Genomic DNA, 22,633 nt, shown 5'->3' with positions numbered 1-22,633 from the left:
ATCAGATACAATCAAGAGGTGAAAAACGCAAGGGTTGACACCACGCCCAGAAAAATATTTCCACCTAACTGATATTTCGAGATATTATCACAGTTTGAGTTAATTAGGGTTTCTTGTATTTTTGTTTCAGTTGGAACAAGGTACGCTTATACTTCTATTCTGTACCCACATGCAGCACAAATAGAAAAACACAAAACACAGGATAAAGCCTGAATCTATTTCATTTATTTTTCCTCTATGGCCACAGCCTGCTTTTTATACAAGCTCTTGTGCAGACAAAAAGAAGCAACAATGTTTCTCACCGCATCAAGCACGCACACACACAACAAACACACTCACACACGCTGGAATGTCTCTGCTTTCTCTGGGCAAAAATAAATTAATGACTCCGAGAAAAATACACTATGGTACGACAGTCAGCACAGCTAGAAAAATGGTGTGGCCATGATTCTTTCGATGTCCTGTCCCACGCCCAAACTACTTCAGGACGGCATAGATTCACAAAGAAAAATGACAAAATAAAAAAAAAGGTAGCCACAACAACAAGTCCTAACATATGTCCCTTGCGTTGCATAGAGAACATCGTTCCTTTTCAGTGCTGACCCCAACGGTAACATTTCAAAAGGCCCATTCGTTCTTTTTTTTTTTCTTTTTCATTTTCATTGTTGCCGCATTGCTTGATTCGGTCGCCAGCTCATCACCCCTGTGCACTAAAGCACATTAACATGTAAAAGCGAGGTGAGAGGCTAAATCACTATAAAGGAGCTTTCGGGTATGCCTAAAATGCAAAAAGGAAGAAGATGAAACAAACAAGATCTGTACGTATTTTAGAAAAGATCACCATCTTCTCGTCATGCACAAATTGCCATTCGGACCTTATATAACCGGACATCACCGGAGGAAGGTGTGGTGAAGAAAGGGCCTCCTTCTTTATTCTTCTTTAAGGACCAACACAACTTCCCACCTATTGCACGCTCACGCTTTCACTGAAAGCTCAACTCAACTACCAGACCAACGTCTTGAGCACATGCATGCTATGGACTGCCGGGACATGAGGTTTCCAACGTAATATAAACTGCTTTATGCACTACTGCCAGTCTGGCATCCTTGAACATTCTTACCAGTAGCACATTAATTTCACCAGTTCGCTCCTTCGAGTGGGTCTTCTGTGCATCGACAGTGACCACAAAGAAAGAACAACAGCACAGAGGGCATTGAAAAAAGAAAACATGTCTGTGTAAGCAACAACGGCGACTAGTGGTGCGAGATGTTGAAGGCGGTTCCGACACGAAGGAAGAACTTCCGTAGCACTGCCCGTATTGCGGGCTTCACCTCCATACAAGTCAGCTCGCACAGGTACGGATAGTAGACCGAGGCGTGGGCCCGAAACTGCAAACAAATAAAGAGAAGAGACGCGAACGATTAAGTGAGTCGGATTACCGGAAGTCTACGGTAGTGTTCCCACTTAATAGCTGTGTGAAAGCTCCTTACGGTGCGCTAGTCCTAGAGAAGCAGGCGGTAAACGCTCCGCTAAAGCTGCCTATTTATCGAGACTGTGGCCCCAGCGGACACTTCTCCTAGATGTCATTCTAGTAGTTGCTATGCGAAACTCTCGGTGCCACGATCGTGCGGCTCGGAATGAACGCTCCTCGAGCTAGTGGGCTCACCCGCTCGTCGTCGAGCCGCTGGACGCGCGTGAGGAAGAGCAGGAGCAGGGAGTCCCAGGACTCCCGGTGGCTCTCGGTGGCCAGCGCCAGGTAGTACTCGAGCGCCTCTCGGCAAACACCGATGAGACGGTCCTGCACTGTGTGCCACGCCTCCTGGCGACCCTCGTCTCGGTACATGCGAAAGAGGATGCGCAGCACGCAGGCCAGGCTCTGTGCTTCCTGCACGCACCATGTTGTGAGAGCACCGAACAGTGTGAAAAAAAAAATGCAGGGGTACAACGCACACTTTAGAATCTATGTAAGCGAAGCTTTCAAGAAGCAGCTAATTAAATTCTGTAAAGCTGTTCCATATTTCGCAATGCGGTTTGCAGCATACCTGTTACGTGCGTGCCCGGAAGAAGCAAAAACGCCCACCAAGCAACCCAGTGTGATCCTTGCAACCACGGATTACACTGTCTCTGGGATAGGCCTAGTTAACAGGCCTAGTTAACAGGCCTAGTTAACAGGCCTAGTTAACAGGCCTAGTTAACTATTGCACTACCTCTAAGACTGTCCCAAATTGCTCAGCAAGAAGCTGATCTAGCAGACGTGCCAAACCTAAATAAAAAAAGGTGGAGAAACTTTTGCTTTTTACGCCATTTCTATGCTTATGATTAGACATATGACACACAAAGGGTTCAGATAAAGAGACACAAACTAGTGCAGACAGCAAGTACGAGCTGCTAATGCAATTATGCGCGCTTACGCATTTCGGGAGCACACAAAACACACAAGAGGCTTTAGACAAACTTCAGAGACAAGCGAAAACACTTAAGTACAACTTGATGTCACAATTAAATGTTGCAAAAACTGCCACCATTACTGGACAACCAGATATACGTCACATCAAGCAAAACATGTAGTGGAGTTACCACAATTGGCAGGTAGCGTGTAGTGACATGCAAGCCAGTTAAGATGTCATACAAACATGAACAGGGAACTCATGGGTTGTCTTTTCAAGCCACAAGGCAACGGCAGCTTGTAGGATGGAAACTGTAGAGTTGTTTGTGACACTACCAGACTGCGGCACACGCACGTACACACATGCAAACACACACGCACACACGCACACACAAAATGAGATCTAGCCCCCCACGATAAAAGAAGCTGCTGTGACCTACCTGAGTGAGCAGGTTGGGCTTGACATTGCCACGGAAGCCCGCACGCCACAGGAGGTTGCGCTGTTCGCTATCAGAGTTGAAGGCCTTGGCGAATCGGTGCGACTCAAGCAGGCAGTCCACTAGTTGAAGCAGTTGACCTGATGTCAGAAAGCTGTACATGCCTTGCTCCTCCTGCTGCTGCTGCTGGTCGAGCGAGAGGGAGCGGGAAAACCGCTCGGTCAGATAACCCATGCCACCTGGTGCCGATGGCTGCTGCTGCTGCTGCTGCTGCTGTTGCTGCGATGGAGCCACTTCTGCCTGCAAGGTCCACAAATTCCCTGTACAGTGTCTGAAGCTGTAAGAGTCCATGGACACCAAGATTCATCCTCTTCGAACTGTACCCGTGAACTTTTCCTTCCTGTGCAGGCAAAGCTGCAGGGGCGAAGCTACTGCAGATTTATTACTGCACCGATTAGAACAGGGGAAGTTTGTCACACTTTTTCGCTTCTGCAACCTCGCACAGACTTGTTTACTTTCATAGAAGCCACCACAAATAAACGGGCACAAACTTTGCAGGAATTTTTTTTTCGTAAGTTTCGACAACTTTAGTTGCTGTTGCAATAAGTCTCTGATATGAGCCGAGTGGTGGGTAAGCAGGTGACAAATTGTCACATATACGGAATTTTACGAATCATCCATTCCTGTATAGATGTTCTCTCAGACAGGATTCTTTCTTTCTTTTCACAATTTTTCAAGGCACCATGAGCTTCTTGGACAGTACTAGGCTACTATACGACTGAATGACTGCAGCTGTGAGAGGCAACAGCTCAACAGGCAGCTGCTGTTATGCCAAGCTGCTGCTTTCAGTCTGTTGAGCCCCGCCCATTGCTTATTAATGAAATGCAACTTTGAATGCCTGAACTGTAAGCCCCAAGGGCAATGCAGGGTTATTCTTGAATAAAGAAAGGAAGGAAGCAAGATCACGCGTGGCACCAGAAAAGAAGTCGAAACCCCAAACCAGCACTTTTCATGGAACCTTTCCTGCGCTCAATGGTCCCAAAAATGCGTAAAATTCATGATGGCTCTATGACATCCCCACTTTGTGGATTGGGAGTGAGATTAGACATGGAAAGTTCTGGCCTAATTTTATTCACTGAAAAGCCATCTTTTTCTGAAAAAAAAAAACATGCAGATAGAGCTCTGAAAGGGTAACTTATGAGACTCGCTGTCATACGCTAATTTTTTTTTTTTTTCGCATTTAGTACAAGTTGCAACATGTGAGCCCTGACCAGAGTGGTCTCTGCACCCAGCTTATGGCAGTAATTTGCGACACACTCAAGAAAAAGCTGTGGAGAGGGTCTTGCTGTTCCAGCAGCACACGTTAACCCTTTTGTTTTGTCTTGCACTTTCTTTGGATGTCGGTGGGCTTATATCGCGAAGTGCTAATGCCCAATCCTGGCGAGAGCCCGTGGCGTGCCATGATGAAGCACGCCATGTTAAGCATGGGAAGTTGGGCTACCTTGCAGGCGAACAAATGGGCTACTTGGAAGGCTACAGGCGCACCGCACAGAACCAAAGATGATGACAGCACAGGAGTTGATGCGCTTCATGGGAATGGCAAAAGCTTCCCTCGATTTTTTCTTGGCCATTTTGCATGTTTGCACCACTAGCCGAGCCCCAAAGAGTGTTCTGGCCCCTCCTTTTGCATTGCAACTCATAATGAACATGATACTGTATTACATTTAATGATGCTTGCACCCCTTCCCCCCATGGCCATCCAAAATTATATATATTTTTCCCTTGTGTAATTAATCATTGCACCCTCTAAAATTGTTGCAGCGACTGCGGTCCACTTGTACTGGCCGGTGATGACGGTGACTCTACATTCAACTAGCGTCTGCAAATAAAGCGCCTTTGCAGTTCCTCCAGAAGGAATAACTGTTGGGCTGGTTGGTCCGACATGCTGAACGGAAAACCAAGCGTGAATAAATTACACAAGGACACATAGAACAGAGGAGGACAAACGCTTGCAGTTCCTGCTTGTGTAAAACCTGTGCTCTCATTACAGAGGTAACTGCTGTTTGCAGGTAATATTTTGTTTGAGGTTACAGGGGATGGCATTAGAACCCTGAATCACAGCTACTCCATTTTTAATTTGCACCTAGACTGTTCTCTTAGAAAACTTTTCCGCGTAATTATCGCACCCCTTAACTTCGTATCAATTTTCCATGAAAAAAAGTGTAAATAAAAAAATAAAAAGTAAATAAGATAGTACTTCTAACCCTTTTTGCATGCTGGATGTTGCTGCTATCTACAGAAGATGACAAGAGAGAAATGAGTAGTTACCTGTGCAGCTGCGAGGTTCTCTGCATCCTCTTTCCGACTCGTAGCCGGGAAGAATACAATGTTGTCGATTGTCTGAATGAGCTCCAGCTGAACCACGCACTTGATCTTCAGGGAGTTGAACAGCACTTCGTCCTCTGTACATGCACGCGCAAGGGTTTTTAGTTGTTCACAAACTAATGATGCTCATTACTAGAGACCCGATGTTTTGGCACTAAAAACAGGCACCCATAACAGATGCTAGATCTGTAATTTAAGCATACATTGCCACCAAATACTCTCTTTTAGGCATGTACAGGCTCAATTATTAAGGAATTCTGCTGTGCATCTGATTTTATGAAGAACACAGCCCAATGAATCCTTGTTTTGTGAAATTCATTTCATTTTCTCGATACAACGGAATCAGGCAAGTTGCATAGATTACGAATGATTTCTCTGAACTCTAGAGTGACTAGACATGATAAGCGAAGTCATGAAAGCAGTGATTAACAAGCACCATCTCAAGACGTTCGGGTTTCATGTTGTGCCTTTTTCCCTGGGTATTAGTTTGTGTACAGAAAAGGAAACACTCGACATCCACCAAAGTTAGCAGCACACAATTTTACTTTGGAATGTTTGATGATCAATGCCCTCTGGAATTGGAGAATGTTAAATGGTCAGAACGTTTGACAGCTCTTTCAAAACCGAAAACCAAAATTTTTGTTCAAGATAGATTAAAGTTTCAAACTAAATCTATCATCAACAAGTCCATTGGGGATGGTGAGGACCCACATATCCAGTCACAGTTACGACCGAGCATTCAAGTCTCTCAATTATGTCGGCTACAAATGTGAAGTCAGCACACAAGTATATGCTAAGTCGCTTCCAAAAGTATCACTGCATAGAGAATTATGAGCCCATCTCACAGTGAAGTTCTCATCTACTGCAAAACTGTCAATAACCACCTTTGTACTGAGAATGTAATTCTGGTATTAATCAGCCAAGTTCTCCAGTGGGTTTAACATTATAAACAAAATAAGACTACAATATAAAACATGCAACAAGGCCCTGAAAACCCAAAATAGGCATTAACATCAAAACAAGCTTTTATAGGCACAATTAAAGGTGCCAGTAAAATTTTTATAGACCCATAATTCATGCTTATATGTCAAATAGCCACGATAAGGATTTAAGAAAAAAAAAAGGGTATTTTAACTAAAGCTAGGATCTCTAATCGTTACCACCAGTGCAAAATGAACAAGAAGTGCAACTTCACATTTATGCAAGACTAAAGATCTAGATTTCTCAAAACTATGCAGTTTTGAGACGGCAGTCCTTCCATCTCAAATGAGGTCTTGGATACGTGTGCAAACCTTGCATATATGCATACAACCTATACATACATGCACACATACAATCCATAAATATGCAAGCAATCTATGCAACTTTGTTGTTCTCCCGAGTAAAAATGTTATGTAGCTCCAACGCAAGTGTTGGAATCTACGTGAAGCTGGTAATTAAGTGCTGTGCAACTAAGTGAAATGCACACAATTGTGCTTATTTTCATTCCACGCAATGTGTAATCTCATGCAATGTTTGCCTATGTACTGCACAGTTCACAACTTTTAATTTCATGCAGTGTTGATGTTCTCTTTAGCGCAACAAAAACCTCGCCACCTGCAAACATATTTCCTGCCTAAGTGCAGTAATGTCACTCTAACACTGGGATGCTTGTGTAACCGATCCGAGAAGCCTGCTAACAAGCTCTAATGTTAAGCAGTAAAAGCCAGCCAACAGAAAGTGACAACAACAATAATGATACCTAGATTCCAACAAGACAGACGTTCACGGGACGGCATGAAGTGATCAACAGTGCTCAAACAAGGGAAGCCTTGGGTCGAAGCCAGATTTTGGACAAGGTAAGGTTAGGTTAGGTTTGACTTCTCTTCGTGAGAGCAACGACTTCTGCACCCATATGGAAATGACGGCTTCAAGTAATTACAGCAAGCAGCTGCCATTTCCCCCACAAAAATCCTCTGCGATCACGCCCAATCAAGGGCAACCATCTGTAATTATGTGGCGTCATGCGCAACCACATGCAATAACGTGCTGAGTGGTAAAAGCGCAGAGCTCGAGTATGCTTTAATGCAAACTTGCTGTTGGCGCTCTGCCTTCCTGTACGCTTTTGCTAAAACTAAAGACAAAAAGCTGGGCTACTAGCTGGATTGAGGAGTATGACATATTTAAAGCAACAACAAAAAGGGGAAAGCACGTAACATGAAACGCTCGTCCAGTCTTCATGTTGTGTGCTTTCGTTCTTTTAGTGCTGCAAATGTGTCAATCCTTTGCTAAACCTTTTCCTTTTTCTGCATTTCAATGCTTACAAGGAGCCTCAAGGAAGAAGAGAAGCCTGTAAAAGTATTTTGCTAGCAGCACGTGCTTATAAACTAATGTTTTCCCTCCCTGTCAACTCTCGCTCACTTTGGTTTGTCACCAAGGTAGTGCAACATTGATTACTCACGCACAGAGGACTTACAAACCTTTTGATGAACCCCTAACAGTTATTTGCGGCAAAGTTCAAAAGTTCTGAGAATTGGGTAAACAATAGTTACTACAATACACTAGTGTAGGGGCCAAACTTTTTTCATGATATTGATAAGGGGCTGGCCATATTGGCACAACTATTCTAGTCGTCCATAACCACCCTGGTCTTTTCGTACCAAAGAAAGGGGCGTTATTGTTTTCACAATGTATTTATTTCTTCACACGTACACACTATGGACCTAACGTTATTCTATTCCTTGATGCAGTCACTTTCTCCACCGCTCAGGCTTGGTTCGGCAGCACACTTGTGCAGACAGTCGTCCTCCGTGATGTGAATGGTGAGAGATATCCTAGCAACTTTAAAGCCTTTCACAAAAATGATCGAAAACACCGAATGTCAAAGGCTCATGTCTAAGAGTAGATAACCATTCCTTCTTTTCGTCTTTTGTTTTTTTTAATTTTGGGCTGAGTTGAGCATGCGACTTTTACACGAGTGCGACCCTTAAACGAGTACATACGGTAATGCAAAGCCAGCACTTTTGGACAACCAAAACTGTTACGTAGCACACAGTTCTAGCTGCGGGAACCACACCAGAACGCGCACTTCCCAGCAACGAGGAGGAACAAAAAACTCACTTGATCTTGTGTCCGTGTCATCGTGACCACTCACTGCTTCGTGGTTTCCACTCCCATCCTTGTTGGGCTTCCATGTGAGCAAACTGGGCAAAAGTGAAGAAATGAAGCATATTACTTCACACAACTTCATCACGTGATATGCATAAGGCCCTTCGTTTTTGAATAAAACCCGATAACTCCCGATTTGGGCACGCCGAACAAGCTTTAAATTGGGTTAAACTATTTTTACCTGATGTTCGCCCTTTTGTAAAGGCTCTAAGAAAAAACTTCAGGCATCCAAAGGGCGCACCTCATATCTGCGGAACCACTCAGCATTTGAAACAAACGAAGGCATCTTGTTCTACTTGGAGCTGTGTCCTTGGAGCGTATGCATGCACTTTGAAGCTTGCATAGTTCTCAGCCTCAGTACCTGAATACATTCTCCCGAAAGATGGCCGTGAGTGAAAAACTCTGGACTGAGGCCCTGAACAAGAAGACCCCAAGGTTAACAAGAAAACAGCACAAGGCAAGGAGGCCCTTGTGATGGTGCGCGGGTATTATACAGGGATGATCACTGACCCAAATAAGAAGACTTATGACAAAATCCACAAGCCATTCGCTTCAGACCAAAGTAAACAAAGGATTGCCAAGCATGGCTCCATATTTGTTGTCTTTGTAGGGTTTCATTTAAAAAAAAGTGCAATTAGAATCTGCCAATAAAGATAAGTACAGTGAAGTTGACACATGACTTGCAAGCAGCTGTCTTTGTTATTTATATGTTTCTGTGAGTGATTTTGCCTGGGTCGATCGTTTGTGAAAGTTCCCAGGTAAATCCTTCACACCTCTTAAATGAGGCTACGAGTTGCAAAACTGATACTGCAGCAAAACAGACAGCTTTAGAATGGTGTTCACAGGCAAAGATAAACTCCTTATGTACGCACAGAAATAGTGCTTGCCTCACCGTGTGTGCTCCGCACGTTACTGGGGTTCTGTGGTTTATGTACACTGTGTTAACATACTACATCATTTGGCAAGTTTAATGGGAGCTAAGAAATAGTGTACTCAAAATTTGGTGTCACCCAAAGATATCGTTCCAGCGTGAATTGCCGAGATGGCTGCACTCTTGCTATCACAATAGTGAGTTAGGCTCGTCTTCCTCTCAACCCGCCTGAATCGCAAGCTACGAGTGCTCAGAGCACCAAATTTCTATGATTTTTCAGTGACTCTCGCATTCATAGACCTGACGAGATGCATCAGCACAGAAATGACACGATGCGTGTTAATGAATTGCATTGTCTTGGATTAGGATTAAGCCCTGACCAACGCAGCATTGTTCCACGAATTGCGGCATTCAGGCACTGCGCAGGACGACATCGGGGAGTGCACAGAGACAAAGTCTACGACCACGTCAGCCGGGGCAACCTGTCTGCAGTGCATTCGGTGCTCCTTTTGCATCGAAAACAAAGTGAGCTGTTCTCTTGCGCTGCATCGAGCTCCAGAAGCTACGCAGCGTAAGCGAGATGTGCCACTGCGCGGGCCTCTACATTGAATGGTAGATATTCAATTCAAAAATCAAATTATTTGAATGTTTACTGTGTGATTCAATGATAGTCGAGCATTCACATGCCTATTAAAGCATATTTTCCAGACCTTCATATACCAGAACTGAGCTGCAATCTGGCATACTGATTTGGCGTTCCATTTAACAAGAGTAGACCGCACTGTATATTCACATTTCTCTGTGCCCGTTACAGATAGCTTGCGACATTCTCATTATGCAATACTAGGAACCTCCCACACATAAGTAGCCCTTTACTTTCTTGCCCAATATTTACAAGCATTAAATATTGTGAAAAATTTTCTGATATTCAATTCGATATTCGGATTCTTTCCGAATATCGGATATTCGTATAGAAAGCTACTACTCAGTATTTGTGCACCACTAGCAGAAATATATAATCAACACATCTTAGCATGGCAAAGAATCCGTGCCGGCAATCTTGGAGGCCATGCCAAGTCCTACAGCCTGCTCAGAAAACACTGCAGGAGCCCCTCATGCTGGGGGGGGGGGGGGGGGGAAAGAACAAGACGCAAAAACACCGCATGCAAGCACGCTCACGTTGCAGGCAGGGTGGTTCTGAAGATGTCCAGCATGCACTGGCAGGTCTTGTCCCATGTCTCCGTGTTGAACTTCGTTCCGTTTGAGATCACCAGGTTCTCCAGGCAGTTGGTGCCCGACCGTGCCAGCTGCTTGTTGTCTGCAGTTGAATGAATGTATCTAGAGACCCTATTTGACAGCACAATGGCTTTAGGGCTTTAAAATTCGAGTATATCAAATTCTCTCACATCACCTCCCCTGCACAACAACTGTGCCATGCTGCAGAAGCCAGTTTATTGTAGTTACAGAGTAGTCAACGTTAATGTTTGAAAAATACTGCAGTAGAAACCCAAAGATATTAAACTTTGGTCAGAAATACAAAAATATTTTTTTTTCTAGCTTAGGATGTTTATTGTTTATTAAAGTTATTCACAGACACTGCTCTGTATGATCTCTGCCATGAACAAAGCAATTCAAGTGAATTCATGAAATATTAATGTAATGACAGCAGATCTCAGTGGTCCGCATGACATTGTTTCTGCAGGTTTTCTATCGTTTCTGCTGTTTTTGTCGTGTGAACAAAAGAACTGTGACTACAATGCAATAGCCATGCTCTTGCTGCGTCGTTGCGTGCCGGAGCATCCACAGCAAACAGAGTATGCTGTCATTCAAGTTTCCAAAACGTCCTACAAAATGTAATGCATGAACACTCAATGTAAGACAAAAGGACTGGCAGCGTTTGGGCTCTTCAGTGTAGTACAGCAAACATTTGTGGGGACGCTCAACTCTCTCACTTCCCCGATGTTTTTCCCACATGGCTCTTGTGTCTCCTGGAATACGGCTTATCCGCATAGCATATGGGATAGCGGAAGTTGGCGTGGTTCACACCAGTACATAAGATGGCACGAGTGTTCGGATGCTAGTGCCATCTGACGGCGTGGATACTCGGGCGCAGGAGGAACTAGCTTCTTTCTCTCAGGCTGCTGGTTGCTGCTGCATGTGCACTGACCAAACGCTAGTCGGTTCTTATTGGGTGCGAAACAGCGCCAGTTCGTGTTCTTGTCGATGCGCTCCGTGTGACCGCCTCGTGGAGGGCTTCTTGATCTCTCGATTCTACCCAATTCTGTCCAAATTAAAATGCGGCCACCCCAGCCCACAGTTTAACCCACAAACTCATAAACTCACCCTCAGCAGCCATATGCCATAGCAACTGCAACATTATGACAGGTCACACATAGATTAATCCAACCTGTGGCAAATACTGGCAAATACGGAAAAAGAAACATACAGTTAAACCTCAATATAACTAACTTAGAATCAACAGAATCATTAGAATCAATAGAATCAATTCAATAGAATCATTGAATTACAAGTGGCTGCTTGTGGACGCATCTCTCAAATATTGTGACCAAGAGCTGCTGCCAAGGAGCTGCGTCAATGTCCTGTAGTATTAAGGCCAAGTGTGATAAGAACCTACCACACCCTGTGTACTGTATGCTTTCAGTGCAAGTGAAAGCTGCAAGGGTGAGCTAAGAAGGACGGTGGCTTGATGAGCACCATGTTTCCGTGCAAATGAAAGGAAAGATGGGAGAGGAGCGAGCTTGGGGTAACGTGATCAAGAGCGCGCAAGGGTGGTGGTGGATGAAGTGGGGGCAGGTTGGCACACGTCTCCTTTCCTAGCGCAGCCGTGGCTGCACTTTGCTGTCAGCACAGCTGAGCACATACGCAGGCTGCACACCCTGTTTCAGATGTAATCTGCCACGTGTTCAAAGAATGGGCGTGATGAGATGGCATGGCATCATGTACACTGTCTTCCCATGCATAGAGTACTCGAGTTTGTGTATGTTTTGGAGATGCAATGAAGTGAGAGGCTGATGAAGCATTCACTCCTTGCTGCGGGCGTTTTCCATGATAGCGCTATCCCACCGCAGGCGACACTACAGCCGGAGTCACATTGGACACAAAATTGTGGCTGGCTTCACTTCGCACAGCTGATGTGAAGATATCGTTTACACAGCATGAGACCGTATCTTTTGTCCCCTACTCAAATTCAACAAAATAATTAAAATTTGCTTTTTCTGACCGCCCAATAATTCGGAAAACCTTGTGGCCCCTTCCGCGTAAAAAAATCTCTCGGCAACTGCACTAACTTGCATAAAAATCAAAGTTCAAGCATAAAAATCAAATTTCAATATAAAGAAATTTCAACATAATGAAGCAAATTTTACCGACTTTGTCATATTGAGGTTTAACTGTGCCTTCCAGTTCGTTTCATGCTTGAATTTCATGCTGGCATGGTACCACACGCACCAGACAAATCTGCTAGCAGGATTCAGGGTATGTGGAGAAAAAAAAAAAATAAAACCCACGCAGCACCAACTATGATAGGCCAAAAGCAACACATTTATAAGTTTTAGACCGCCAAGGACATTTGTACGACTCGTTTTCAACCGCAATGTTAAGAAAGCCTGAACTCACCTTGCTGAACACACCAGTGCAGCTGAACAAAGAGTTCGTCGAGCAGGAGGTTTCCCAGGACGTCATAGTACTGGGTGAACACGTCCACGATGGCGTACAGGGCGTGGTTGCAAGTGGTGGTCATCCACTCCGCCTTCTGCACACAGAGAAGTGTGCGCACTGCACTTGTGGTGCTTCCGAAAATGAAGTGGGCACACTCCTTAACAAGCCGCAGCTATTTACTCTTACAAGACATGCCAGGACTAGCCTCCTCTCTGTGCAAGAAGTCGTAAGAATCGGAGACAAAGATGGGCTCGTGAACTTAGTAAGCTGGTGTTCTTCGCCTGAAATGAAGGAGGCTGAGACCAAATACATGTCACCTCACCTGAAGCCTCCAAACCGTTTTGGCTGTCGATCTGAGCACGTCAGTCACAAACTAATAGTAAATACAGCCAAAATTTGGTATTCCAGGTCATTCATACATGGAATTTCTAGTGAAGCTGCCATTAGCACATTTATCGAGTGAACGCAAAAACTTACTGGCGGTGCTAAAACATTTATTAAAGCTTAGATATAACAAAATTTTCTATATAAAGAATTATTTGACTTTCCGTAACTTCTTGTCCATAGAGCACAATGTATTTAGAACCTCAATATAACGAAGTATGTTTATACAGGATTTCAATATAACGGAATTTCACCGCCGCCGTGAAAGACTGAGACAATAAATGGAAAGTTCCACGGACGCAGAGAGTCAAATGTTTGAATTACAGGCACCTGCTTACGAACGCACCTCTCAAACTGAGCGACTCAGAGCGACCGCCGAAGCGGAGCAGCGTCATGTGCCGTACAAAGTCCAAGTGCAATAAGATCCTGTCATGCCCCATGTGCTGTTTGCTTTGAGCACGAGTGAAAGCGTGCAAAGGTGGGCCGAGGATGGTGGCTTGACGAGTTCTACCTTCAAGCACAGTCAAGAGGACAGGTGCGAAGGATCGCAGGTTGCTGCGAGTCTGTGGCTTCGCACGGCTGTCAACGCAGCTGAGTGCATAGGCAGCCTGCGCACGCTGTCTTAGACGTAATCTGCCACGTGTGTAAAGAGTAGGTGTATCGAGACAGCGTGGCATCATGCGTGCTGCTTCCCTGCGTGTTGAGTACTAATGGTGGCATAATCTCGAGTTTCGGAGATGCTCTGAAGCAAGAGGCAGGCGCAGCGTTCGCTCCCCGCTGCCGGCACTTTCATGTTAGCGTCGTCCCACTGCGGGTGACAAGCGGGGCTGGCTTCGCTTCAAATTGTCAATGTGTAGATATCATTGAAACAACATGAAACAGTGTTTTTCGCTGCCGATTCTCAAATTAGGAAAAATGATTTTTTTTATTCAATTTCGTTTTTCCGATTGTCTAATGATTTGTAAAATTTTGCAGCTCCTTCCGTGTAAGAAAAGTTTATCAGCGACAGTACTTATTTGCATAAAAGGTTGAAACTGAATATAACGACATTACAATATAACAAAGCAAATTGCCAATTTTACCAACATTGCTATATCAAGGTTTGACTGTACTAAAGTAACATTTCCATGGTTTAACAAAACGTATCACTTAGCAGAGTTTCAGCTGTAAGCAATCAACTTCCTTTCTCTATTGTTATTTATATGTTAACACGAAAGTGTTTTATGCCGGGGTCCATCATCATCTTCCTATAACAGATGTGACTTCGTTGCGAGTGCGTAAAATGTGCTCTCTCTTGGCAGGGATGGCACAGTCATCTTGGAGTGGTGAAGCGAAGTACTGCATCATGACACAAACAAGCGCCGACAGTGAGCACTTCGGTAGTCTCAGCACAGCCGAGACTCTAATGCAGTGCAGCCTGGTGTATAGGCAGTGTAGGCCTTCTGTCGAGGTGACGACGAAGTTTCCGCACACGGTTTGTCTTTCCCGTCAGATTAGCCTGTGACGCCTTGTCACATATGGAGTGCAGCTTTAACATGCATCAGCAGAGCTTACACGCTGCCTATTGCTTTGCTTGAAATGGCACCAACTAAGAAAGCTGCTGCGCTAAGTGGTGTAGAAAGGCAACGACATCGACGGGCGAATCTTGCTTTGGTCCGATGAGAGACATGCCAGTATGAAGCAGAATGCCTTCAAGTGTTCGCGGTGCATGCTGCTAACTCTGCCACTAACATTCCTGAAGCGGAGTGCGTCGCCGCTCAACTGGCTGCCCAAGACACTATGGATCTGAAGCAAAATGCTCGTACCTTCGCCGAAGCGACTCAGCAACAGGGCACTGCTCATCAACAGGACGCCGCGCACCAAGAAAACCTGAAACGCAGTCGCCGACCCGCAAATTGTGCGCCTTTCGCTGCAGCGAACTGCAAGTTCGCGAAGCGATTTGCTTACAACCTGTTCAGTTTGGCTTATACGGTTTGCGAATGCCTGTGGTTTATGGCGGATTTGCACAATGCTCCAGCGCATGCAATGAACAGCTTTTGCGAAGAGATGTTTCACTTTTGTGTTCTACTGATTCTTATGAAAGAAGGATCAATCATAATTTGTTTTAAAACATATAAAATAGGGTTTATGAGTAGGATATATGAGTTGATCTTTTGATTTACTATCTCCTTGCCAAAAATGACTATACTTTATAGTGTCACAGTTGTCATAGCAAAACAGCGCATGTGCTACATTATGCATGGACTAAAGCAATTTGACCAGAGTAATGCTTATAGAGATGCCTGTATGCTGTACAAGGAAGAGAGATGAATCCGGCATTGTTTGGCATGATATTCCTTCCTTCCCCCTAACACTTCACTTTCCTAATTAAAACAAACAATGCAATCACCCTCCTTATCACCATGGCTGGTATGAACATCTGAGAACACTATCCCAAACATCCCCAACAAAAGAGGATGTTAGAGTAGGACAAATTCGCTGTTCACAAGTCTCGTGCTCTTGGCTTAGGATTTCTTTTTATGGGCGTCGTCAATCCAGCACGTGCCACACCAAACGCTTTCATGCTGCTAGGTTGCATTAAGCATCTTTAATTGTGCAACAGTCATAGTATCGCTACTTTTAACTTTTCTGAGTCATTGAAAGACTCCTGTAATCTTATATTTATGCAGACTGTAGATAGAAAATCGACTCACTTGCAGTACTTAGCTTATGCTGATCACATTACTCTAAGGACAAGAACTGTAGCCACAAAAATGAATTCTTAGACGAATAACAGACTGCACGTAACTTTGAAACTGTTTCCAGCAACCCCAAATGAACTCCACTGAAAAAGCTGTTGCCAACAGCTCGACAGTGCCTGAAGGCCCCTCATGACGGCAATGCAGTCGGTGCACAGGAAGAGAAACAATACACATTTCCGTAGACAGCTGAGAGGCTATAGAAGGATTCAGAGCTTGCATTAACAAAAGACTGCTAATTAAACAGTTATAAAGAAATAAAATAAAAACGAAAAACGAAAAGAAGAAACTTAATCAGACACATTATTGCTTTACCAACTGCAGCACAGTCACTGCGTTTTAACGCAGACCCGTCATTTTCCCTTGCACGCTGCCACAGCTGCGTCCCTTCCTCTCAGGCACAACAAAACACTTTGCAACTGTTGTACATGAAACACCGCAAAACCAACACTGCCGAAACATAAAATTGTCCTAGTCTAGTGATGTCACCTCGTTGTGCCGCTCGGGCAGCTTCATGTTGTCGAAGATGCGGAAGATGATCTGGAACAGGTCCTGCCACCAGTGCGGCCGGAACGACAATCCGTACGTCTTGACCACCTCAAACATGACCGTCAGGGCCCGGGTCCTGATGTCCAGCTTACACCTGCCATCGTGCAGAACAATAATCAAACCCCGACGTACAGTCAGCAACTGTGCACCTACAGTCGTTAGTACAAAGTCACGCCATTGCAGGCCGCGTGCCAGCCAAGCCAAGCTGCTGGCTAAAATGCGCATGCATGTCTAGATGTGTCGTTTCAAGTTTCCTTTGCCGAGTACAGTTGAGCGCCTCCGCAAGAAAGGCTTCTACAATGAAATGACCTGTATAACGGCCATAATGGTAAAGGAATAATTCTGTCCTGGTCCTATAGCGAGTGATGCAGTGCGCAACCTTTACGACGAAATCATCTGCATAACGAATGATTTCGGAGGCCCCAAGCACTCACTTCCATATACAGGCACTCAATTGTATTTGACATTTTCACTACCAGAATGCATATGTTGTATGTCGAGCTGTGAGCAGACATATATTCATTTTGCTCCAACAGATATTGCCTCAAATCTTGCATCTTCGTCTTTGTTCATGAAGAAAAGTAATGCAGTAAAATAAAACATTCATGAAAATAAAGCATGGCCAAGCAAATTTCACATTTACATTGTAATATCCAATACACACAACCACATTTTATTCGACTCTTGCAGGACTGCAAGACTTGGACGAATTATTCGAAAAGTTCAATGAACAAACGACGGCAAAATGAATGCATTCAAATCTTCATTTTATTGCTTGAAGTAGTCTGTAATGTCTTTTTGCGTGTTGCTCTTGAAGAGTGACTCAAGCGCATGCGACAAAAAGCGACAACATGTTTAAACACTGCCTAAGCATTGGACTGGAAAGTAAACTTCTGAAAGTTATGAAAAGAAAATTAGGACTAAAGTAAAACAGCTTCATGCTTAGGGAAGCAGTAGTGCGCTTTGTTGAACTTCTTGCACTTTTCAGCTTTTAGTAACCGCTGCACACATGAGGGGGCGCCGGTGGGGAGTCGAATTAACCGAAGTGGCATGCATTTGTGTTTGAACTAGAAGAGTTTCCCATCTGAAGCCAATGCATGATTTCCAACCAAGACTTTCTGGCGCATTCAAATTAAGTAAAAAGTTGAATTATCAGAGGTCAAACAAAAGGAAGTCAACTGTGACTTTTTATATCAAGACTTCACTGTTCGTCAATTTAATGACACAAACTATTCCATCAGCAGGGAAAGTGCACGGTACCTGTTGACGATACAGGAGAGCTCGAAGAGGATGGGGAACCAGCCGCGCACCCAGACACGGTCCTCCTCGGGCACCGTCTGGTCCTCCATGTTGTGGTCGCGGAAGGTTCGTGGCTGCTCCGCCACGTACTTGGCACAGTGCCGGATCAGCCGTATAGACTCCATCGATGTGTCCGGGAAGTACGCATTGCATGCAAACTCGGACAGGCATTTCACTGCATCCTGCGTGGTGTAATGAGGGTAGGTAACATGCTTTTCAAGCCTCCTTCCCTTCAAGCTATCTCTCAAAAGGCCTTTCTTAAGACATGACCTAGCATGGTGTTTTTTGTGCTAAAGAAAACACCACTTAAAGCCAGTTGACTAACAAGTTTGTTGAAGACAGAAACTCGCTTGTTGCAACAAACTGTGAGCTTTATCATTAGCAAAGTAACTATATCGCCGTGGCTTTGGCAAAAGCAACATTCTACACCAATGAATTCAATTTCAGCCATGCAGGATGAACAAAAGTTAACTTTCATTAGAAAAACAACTAAAAACACTGCTACTTTGTTGATATGAGCATGAGCATCACATCAGTACCCAATACACTGAAACATGAAATAATTTTTTCGTGAAAGTAGAAAAAGGATACCGTACCCGAAGATTTATTCATTAAGCAAGCTTATTTTTACATTGTGAAGTTTCATGCGTATGTGGCAGGCCATGTCATATGCATCACTACAGCAATTTCCTGTCATGTCCTATGGCAGCGTTAGCTCCTTTTATGAGTAACTCTGCTGAAAGCATGTCTATGCTAAACAGTTTAGACGTTCTTGTCTAGTTCTTGCAGATCCAACGTAGTTTTGAAAAGCTGAACTTATGTCAAGACGAACTGATTTCTCAGGTTCCTCTACATCAATCTTGAAAGGGATTTGTCGCAATTTGATTTGTGGCAGAAAAACCTTAAACAGATGAAAAGCAAGCCAACAGCAGTGCTCACCTGAAAGGAGTCGACGAGAGACTGAAAGTGCTGCTCATATGTCTGTGTGACAATGCGTCCGGTGGTCTGGAAGGCGAGCTCCACAATGCCTTCATCCCTGTCTGAAGCCGCCAAGTGGAACACGCTGAAGATATTTTTCCAGCCAGACTTGATGTTTGCCGCCTGCAAGGTGAAAAGCCAGCAAGAGTCGAACACAGAAACTACGGAGTCGTGAAGCCTGACTCTTGGAGAAAAAAATTGAAGAAATATAGCCATGCGCTGTCCAACTTAGCAATCTTGGTACTAAGCTCTTTTGAGTAGATGTACATTAAAAGGCCAACTCCAACTAAAATTTGTGCCATGTAAAAAAAAAGAAAACCTAGTTTCAGGTAGAGTACATGTAAGTGCAACCTCTGTGCACAAGATTTTATGTTTGAAATACAAGTGGACATGTCAAAGAAGGGTCACAATAGCAGACATTTTTGATACCGAAACTGGAAAGAAAGAACGGAAAAAGAAAGAAGCGCTGCCATTAGCATTCGCCAGAGGTGACACATGACTAAGGTTAAAGTGTGGTTCTTTGGCATGACATAAAAAATTGGCCATTGCTCTTGCCTGCTCGTAGCACACTGAAAAATCTCAAAGGTGACACGCTGGGACCTCTGTCATAGCCACCGAGTGTGAGGTGCACGTGTCGTCTGCTTAGGTGCTCCTTAAAGGCTGCCAGTAAGAAAATTAGACAATTGCCAGCCCTGCAGCTTTGCCAAGATTGCTTTAGATACACTACTCATTTGTTACAAATTTAGCCAAAGTGAAGTGTCGTTGCAGTTGGCCTTTACAAGCAATGTGCATGCAAATATAACTCTGTGGAAAGCCAGCAAGCACTCTAGGCTATGCAGCAGCTGTTCAGGAGCATGCGATAATGCGTGTGCTCTGTATGCTGTGCATTTAATTAACACTGGTTAGCTCAGCATCTGCGGATGCAGTCCCGCCCCATGTGCTATCTTCACTATAGCATGTTTCTTTTACCAATGAATCTCACTGAAGACAGCAAAGCAATCAACTTTTGCAATGCACCAAGCACAAACTCTAATTAGTTTCCCAAAGGAGACCTTGAACAATCCATATTTCCATGGATATAAGCTAGCTGGTTATAATTTAAGATTATAACCAGCTTAAGGTTATAACCAGGTTATTAAGATTTTGGTGCTCTAGTCTGCAGAAAGAGCCATGACAGAGCAGCCAAACAAGTGTGCATCGATTAAAAACTACCAGGAACAAACTTTTCTCACTTTTCTCAGCCTGTACGCTGGTTCTCAGAGCTGAACTGTTGGGCCGGCTTTTTGAGGGAAACAGCGGACGGGATGGCTTACAGAGAGTTGGTTTGCGAAGGCTGGCAGCACAGACGTAATGCAACTTCCTTGTTTGTCTTCTTCCTCCATGCCTGCCATCCCACTCATAAGGGAACCAAACTATCTCTCACCAGCATCATTTACTTAAGCCATGCACCTTAGTTTCAAAATCAAATCAAACTGCTGTGTTTAATGTCCCAAAGCAAGCGCAGGGCTCTAAGAGGAAGCTAGCTGTAGACTCCTGATTCGCTCTGACTCCCTGGGGTCCTCTGGAATTCACCAAAATTTAAGCACACTATCATTTCTGCAGATTTCACCCCCCTCCCCCCCCATCAGAATGCAGCTACACAGGCCAGGAATCGAATCCAGGACCGCTTGTTCAGCAGCAGAACACCGTGGCCACTGAGCCAGTGTGGTAGGTGTTGTTTAGTTTTTTTTAGCTTTGCATAGTTAGTGAAAATAACTCTACTACGGCACATCAGTTCTGCGGAAGCCCACAAGGTGGAGGAAGGCTCTTAAAAAAGAAAATTGTCATCCATGCGACTGTAGCGCCAAAATACAAAGGAAACCCGCTTTGTGTTTCTCAGCAAGAGAGCACTGCAGTTAAAAAATTCATTCTGGTCCGAAAATTGAAACAGGGACCAACGCCTCTCCGGAGCGACAGCTCTGTTATCTCGGCTAACCATGAGGCGAGCAGATTGCAGAGTGAGGGCACATTAATCGACAACTCGAATTTTTGAGTTGTCAATTAATGAAGCTTAATGTAGCCCTTTGTAGCTTTGTGATACAGTCACGTCGACGGCAGCTTTGCCCTCCATAACTCTACCATCTGCCCAAGTTTGTGCACAATCTATAAAGACAGAAGAAGCTCACCTGCGAGTTGACCATCTGCGCGACGCACCGGACAACCATGTCGCGGATGGTGGGTGACCGGTTCCGCTTGACAATGTGCTCGAAGGGCCGCAGGAAATCCTTTTGAAAGCGGAAGTTGGGGAACTCGCCCTTCTCAATGAACTTCATCGACAGCTGGCGTAGCGAGTCCAGGGCGAAGAAGGCAACGTCCTCAGATGGCGAGCACCCGACGCGGTTGAAGTGCTCACCCAGAACCTCCCAGATGCGCGACCACTGGAGACGGATGCGGCCCATGTTGTAGTACGAGATTTCGACAATCTTCTGGAGGCTGAACATGCGCGGGTGAGACGGGTTGGCCAGTTCTTCCAGGGAAACCTGTTTTTTTTTTTTCAAACAAAAACAGATGAGAAAATGTCTAGTGAGAGCAGCAAAAGTTTGAATTGTTCATATTACCGGCCTGAATTGCCAGGCTAAAACTGCCTGCAGCTACAACACACCCCCACGACCATTGTCTACACTGCGGGAGTCTCAATGAAATCCTTACTTGGTCGAATAACTTATTGATAGAAAACTAGAAAGACAGACGGTGCCAACAGACTGAGGTCTATGCAATGAGAGATGTAAAGATAATTTTCAGGTGTCCTTAGCTATTGCAGGTGTCCTTAGCGCAAAGGTGAAAGCATTGTAAAGCCTACTGTAGTTAACCTTAATTTTCCTTAATCTTCCTTATAACACCATAATCCCCCTAATCAATCTTAATCTTCCTCAATTGACATTAATCCACCCTAATCCTCTTTCATCCCTCTTAATTGACCTTAATCCACTTTAATCCAATCAGTAATCAATCATTAATTAACTTTGCTAATCATTAAGCATCTCTTATACACGGCTGGACATGCTTTGGTTCGCTTCTGGCCTTCCTTGAGTCCCGTGATATTTTCTGTACCTCACAATACTACCTTGAAAAATAGAGATCCAAGGCTTTCACCTTAAAAATTAGTGGTATATGTTGCAGGGATGGCAAGCAAGTGACACAGAACAGAGAACAAGCATAGATTGATGACACTAACTGAAATTGGTGAGAGTGTCGTGTATGTTCCTTGTATCCTGAGCAGGATACAAGGAAGATATACGATGCATAGAACAAATTACTGGTGGTCCATTTAGTGCAATAAGCACAATGCTAAGGGAGGTGTAATCAGGATGCCAGAGAAGCAGACAGAATGACAAGGTTAAGAAATCTGCACATATATAGGTCATTTATAGGAAGCATTGAAGAGTTGGCACCTTGGGCTGTCGGCACAGGAGTTTAATGAGTGCAATTAATGCTTAGTGCTGGATTTTAAAGGAATCCAGCATTAAGAAGCTGAAGGGTTGTTTTAGCACAGGTTCCAGTGGCTAAGTCCAGATAGGGAAGAGGAGGAAGGAAAGCTGGCTCTTTCAGCTCCAACACCAGGAGGTGCAATTTCTAGAAAGGTGTATGACTCGCACTTCTTTTACTTCTCGTAAGGATGTTGGACACCACTGCGCAGCTGCATTAAAGTGTAAGCAAGCTGCAATAAGGATTACAGATGAATGCGTGAAGAGAGAAAACAGAAGACAAAGTTTACTGACTACATTTGTACACCATGAATAT

The 22,633-nt window shown here is 44.3% G+C and overlaps 1 protein-coding gene across 2 annotated transcripts in view; it reads right to left on the bottom strand.

Annotated features, from left to right (window-relative positions):
• Positions 1 to 203: 203 nt before the first annotated feature.
• Positions 204 to 22,633, bottom strand: part of Sec71 (ADP ribosylation factor guanine nucleotide exchange factor Sec71) — a 63,104-nt gene continuing 40,674 nt past the window's right edge. The window contains exons 18-28 of one of the 2 annotated variants that reach the window (XM_075668887.1): positions 21,019 to 21,372; positions 18,815 to 18,976; positions 17,837 to 18,057; positions 16,517 to 16,670; positions 12,864 to 12,996; positions 10,407 to 10,545; positions 8,309 to 8,391; positions 5,153 to 5,286; positions 2,828 to 3,124; positions 1,668 to 1,886; positions 204 to 1,389 (exon numbers count right to left, since the gene is read on the bottom strand). In XM_075668887.1, coding sequence (XP_075525002.1) covers positions 1,255 to 1,389; positions 1,668 to 1,886; positions 2,828 to 3,124; positions 5,153 to 5,286; positions 8,309 to 8,391; positions 10,407 to 10,545; positions 12,864 to 12,996; positions 16,517 to 16,670; positions 17,837 to 18,057; positions 18,815 to 18,976; positions 21,019 to 21,372 — 2,031 coding nt within the window. In that variant the 3' untranslated portion in view covers positions 204 to 1,254. Of the gene's footprint in view, positions 1,390 to 1,667; positions 1,887 to 2,827; positions 3,125 to 5,152; positions 5,287 to 8,308; positions 8,392 to 10,406; positions 10,546 to 12,863; positions 13,000 to 16,516; positions 16,671 to 17,836; positions 18,058 to 18,814; positions 18,977 to 21,018; positions 21,373 to 22,633 lie in introns of both variants that reach the window. The other variant, XM_075668886.1, reaches the window with a different exon arrangement.

This window comes from Dermacentor variabilis, chromosome 9, assembly GCF_050947875.1.
Source record: "Dermacentor variabilis isolate Ectoservices chromosome 9, ASM5094787v1, whole genome shotgun sequence".
Taxonomy (NCBI): domain Eukaryota; kingdom Metazoa; phylum Arthropoda; class Arachnida; order Ixodida; family Ixodidae; genus Dermacentor; species Dermacentor variabilis.
This window is presented reverse-complemented; position numbering and strand designations above follow the sequence as displayed.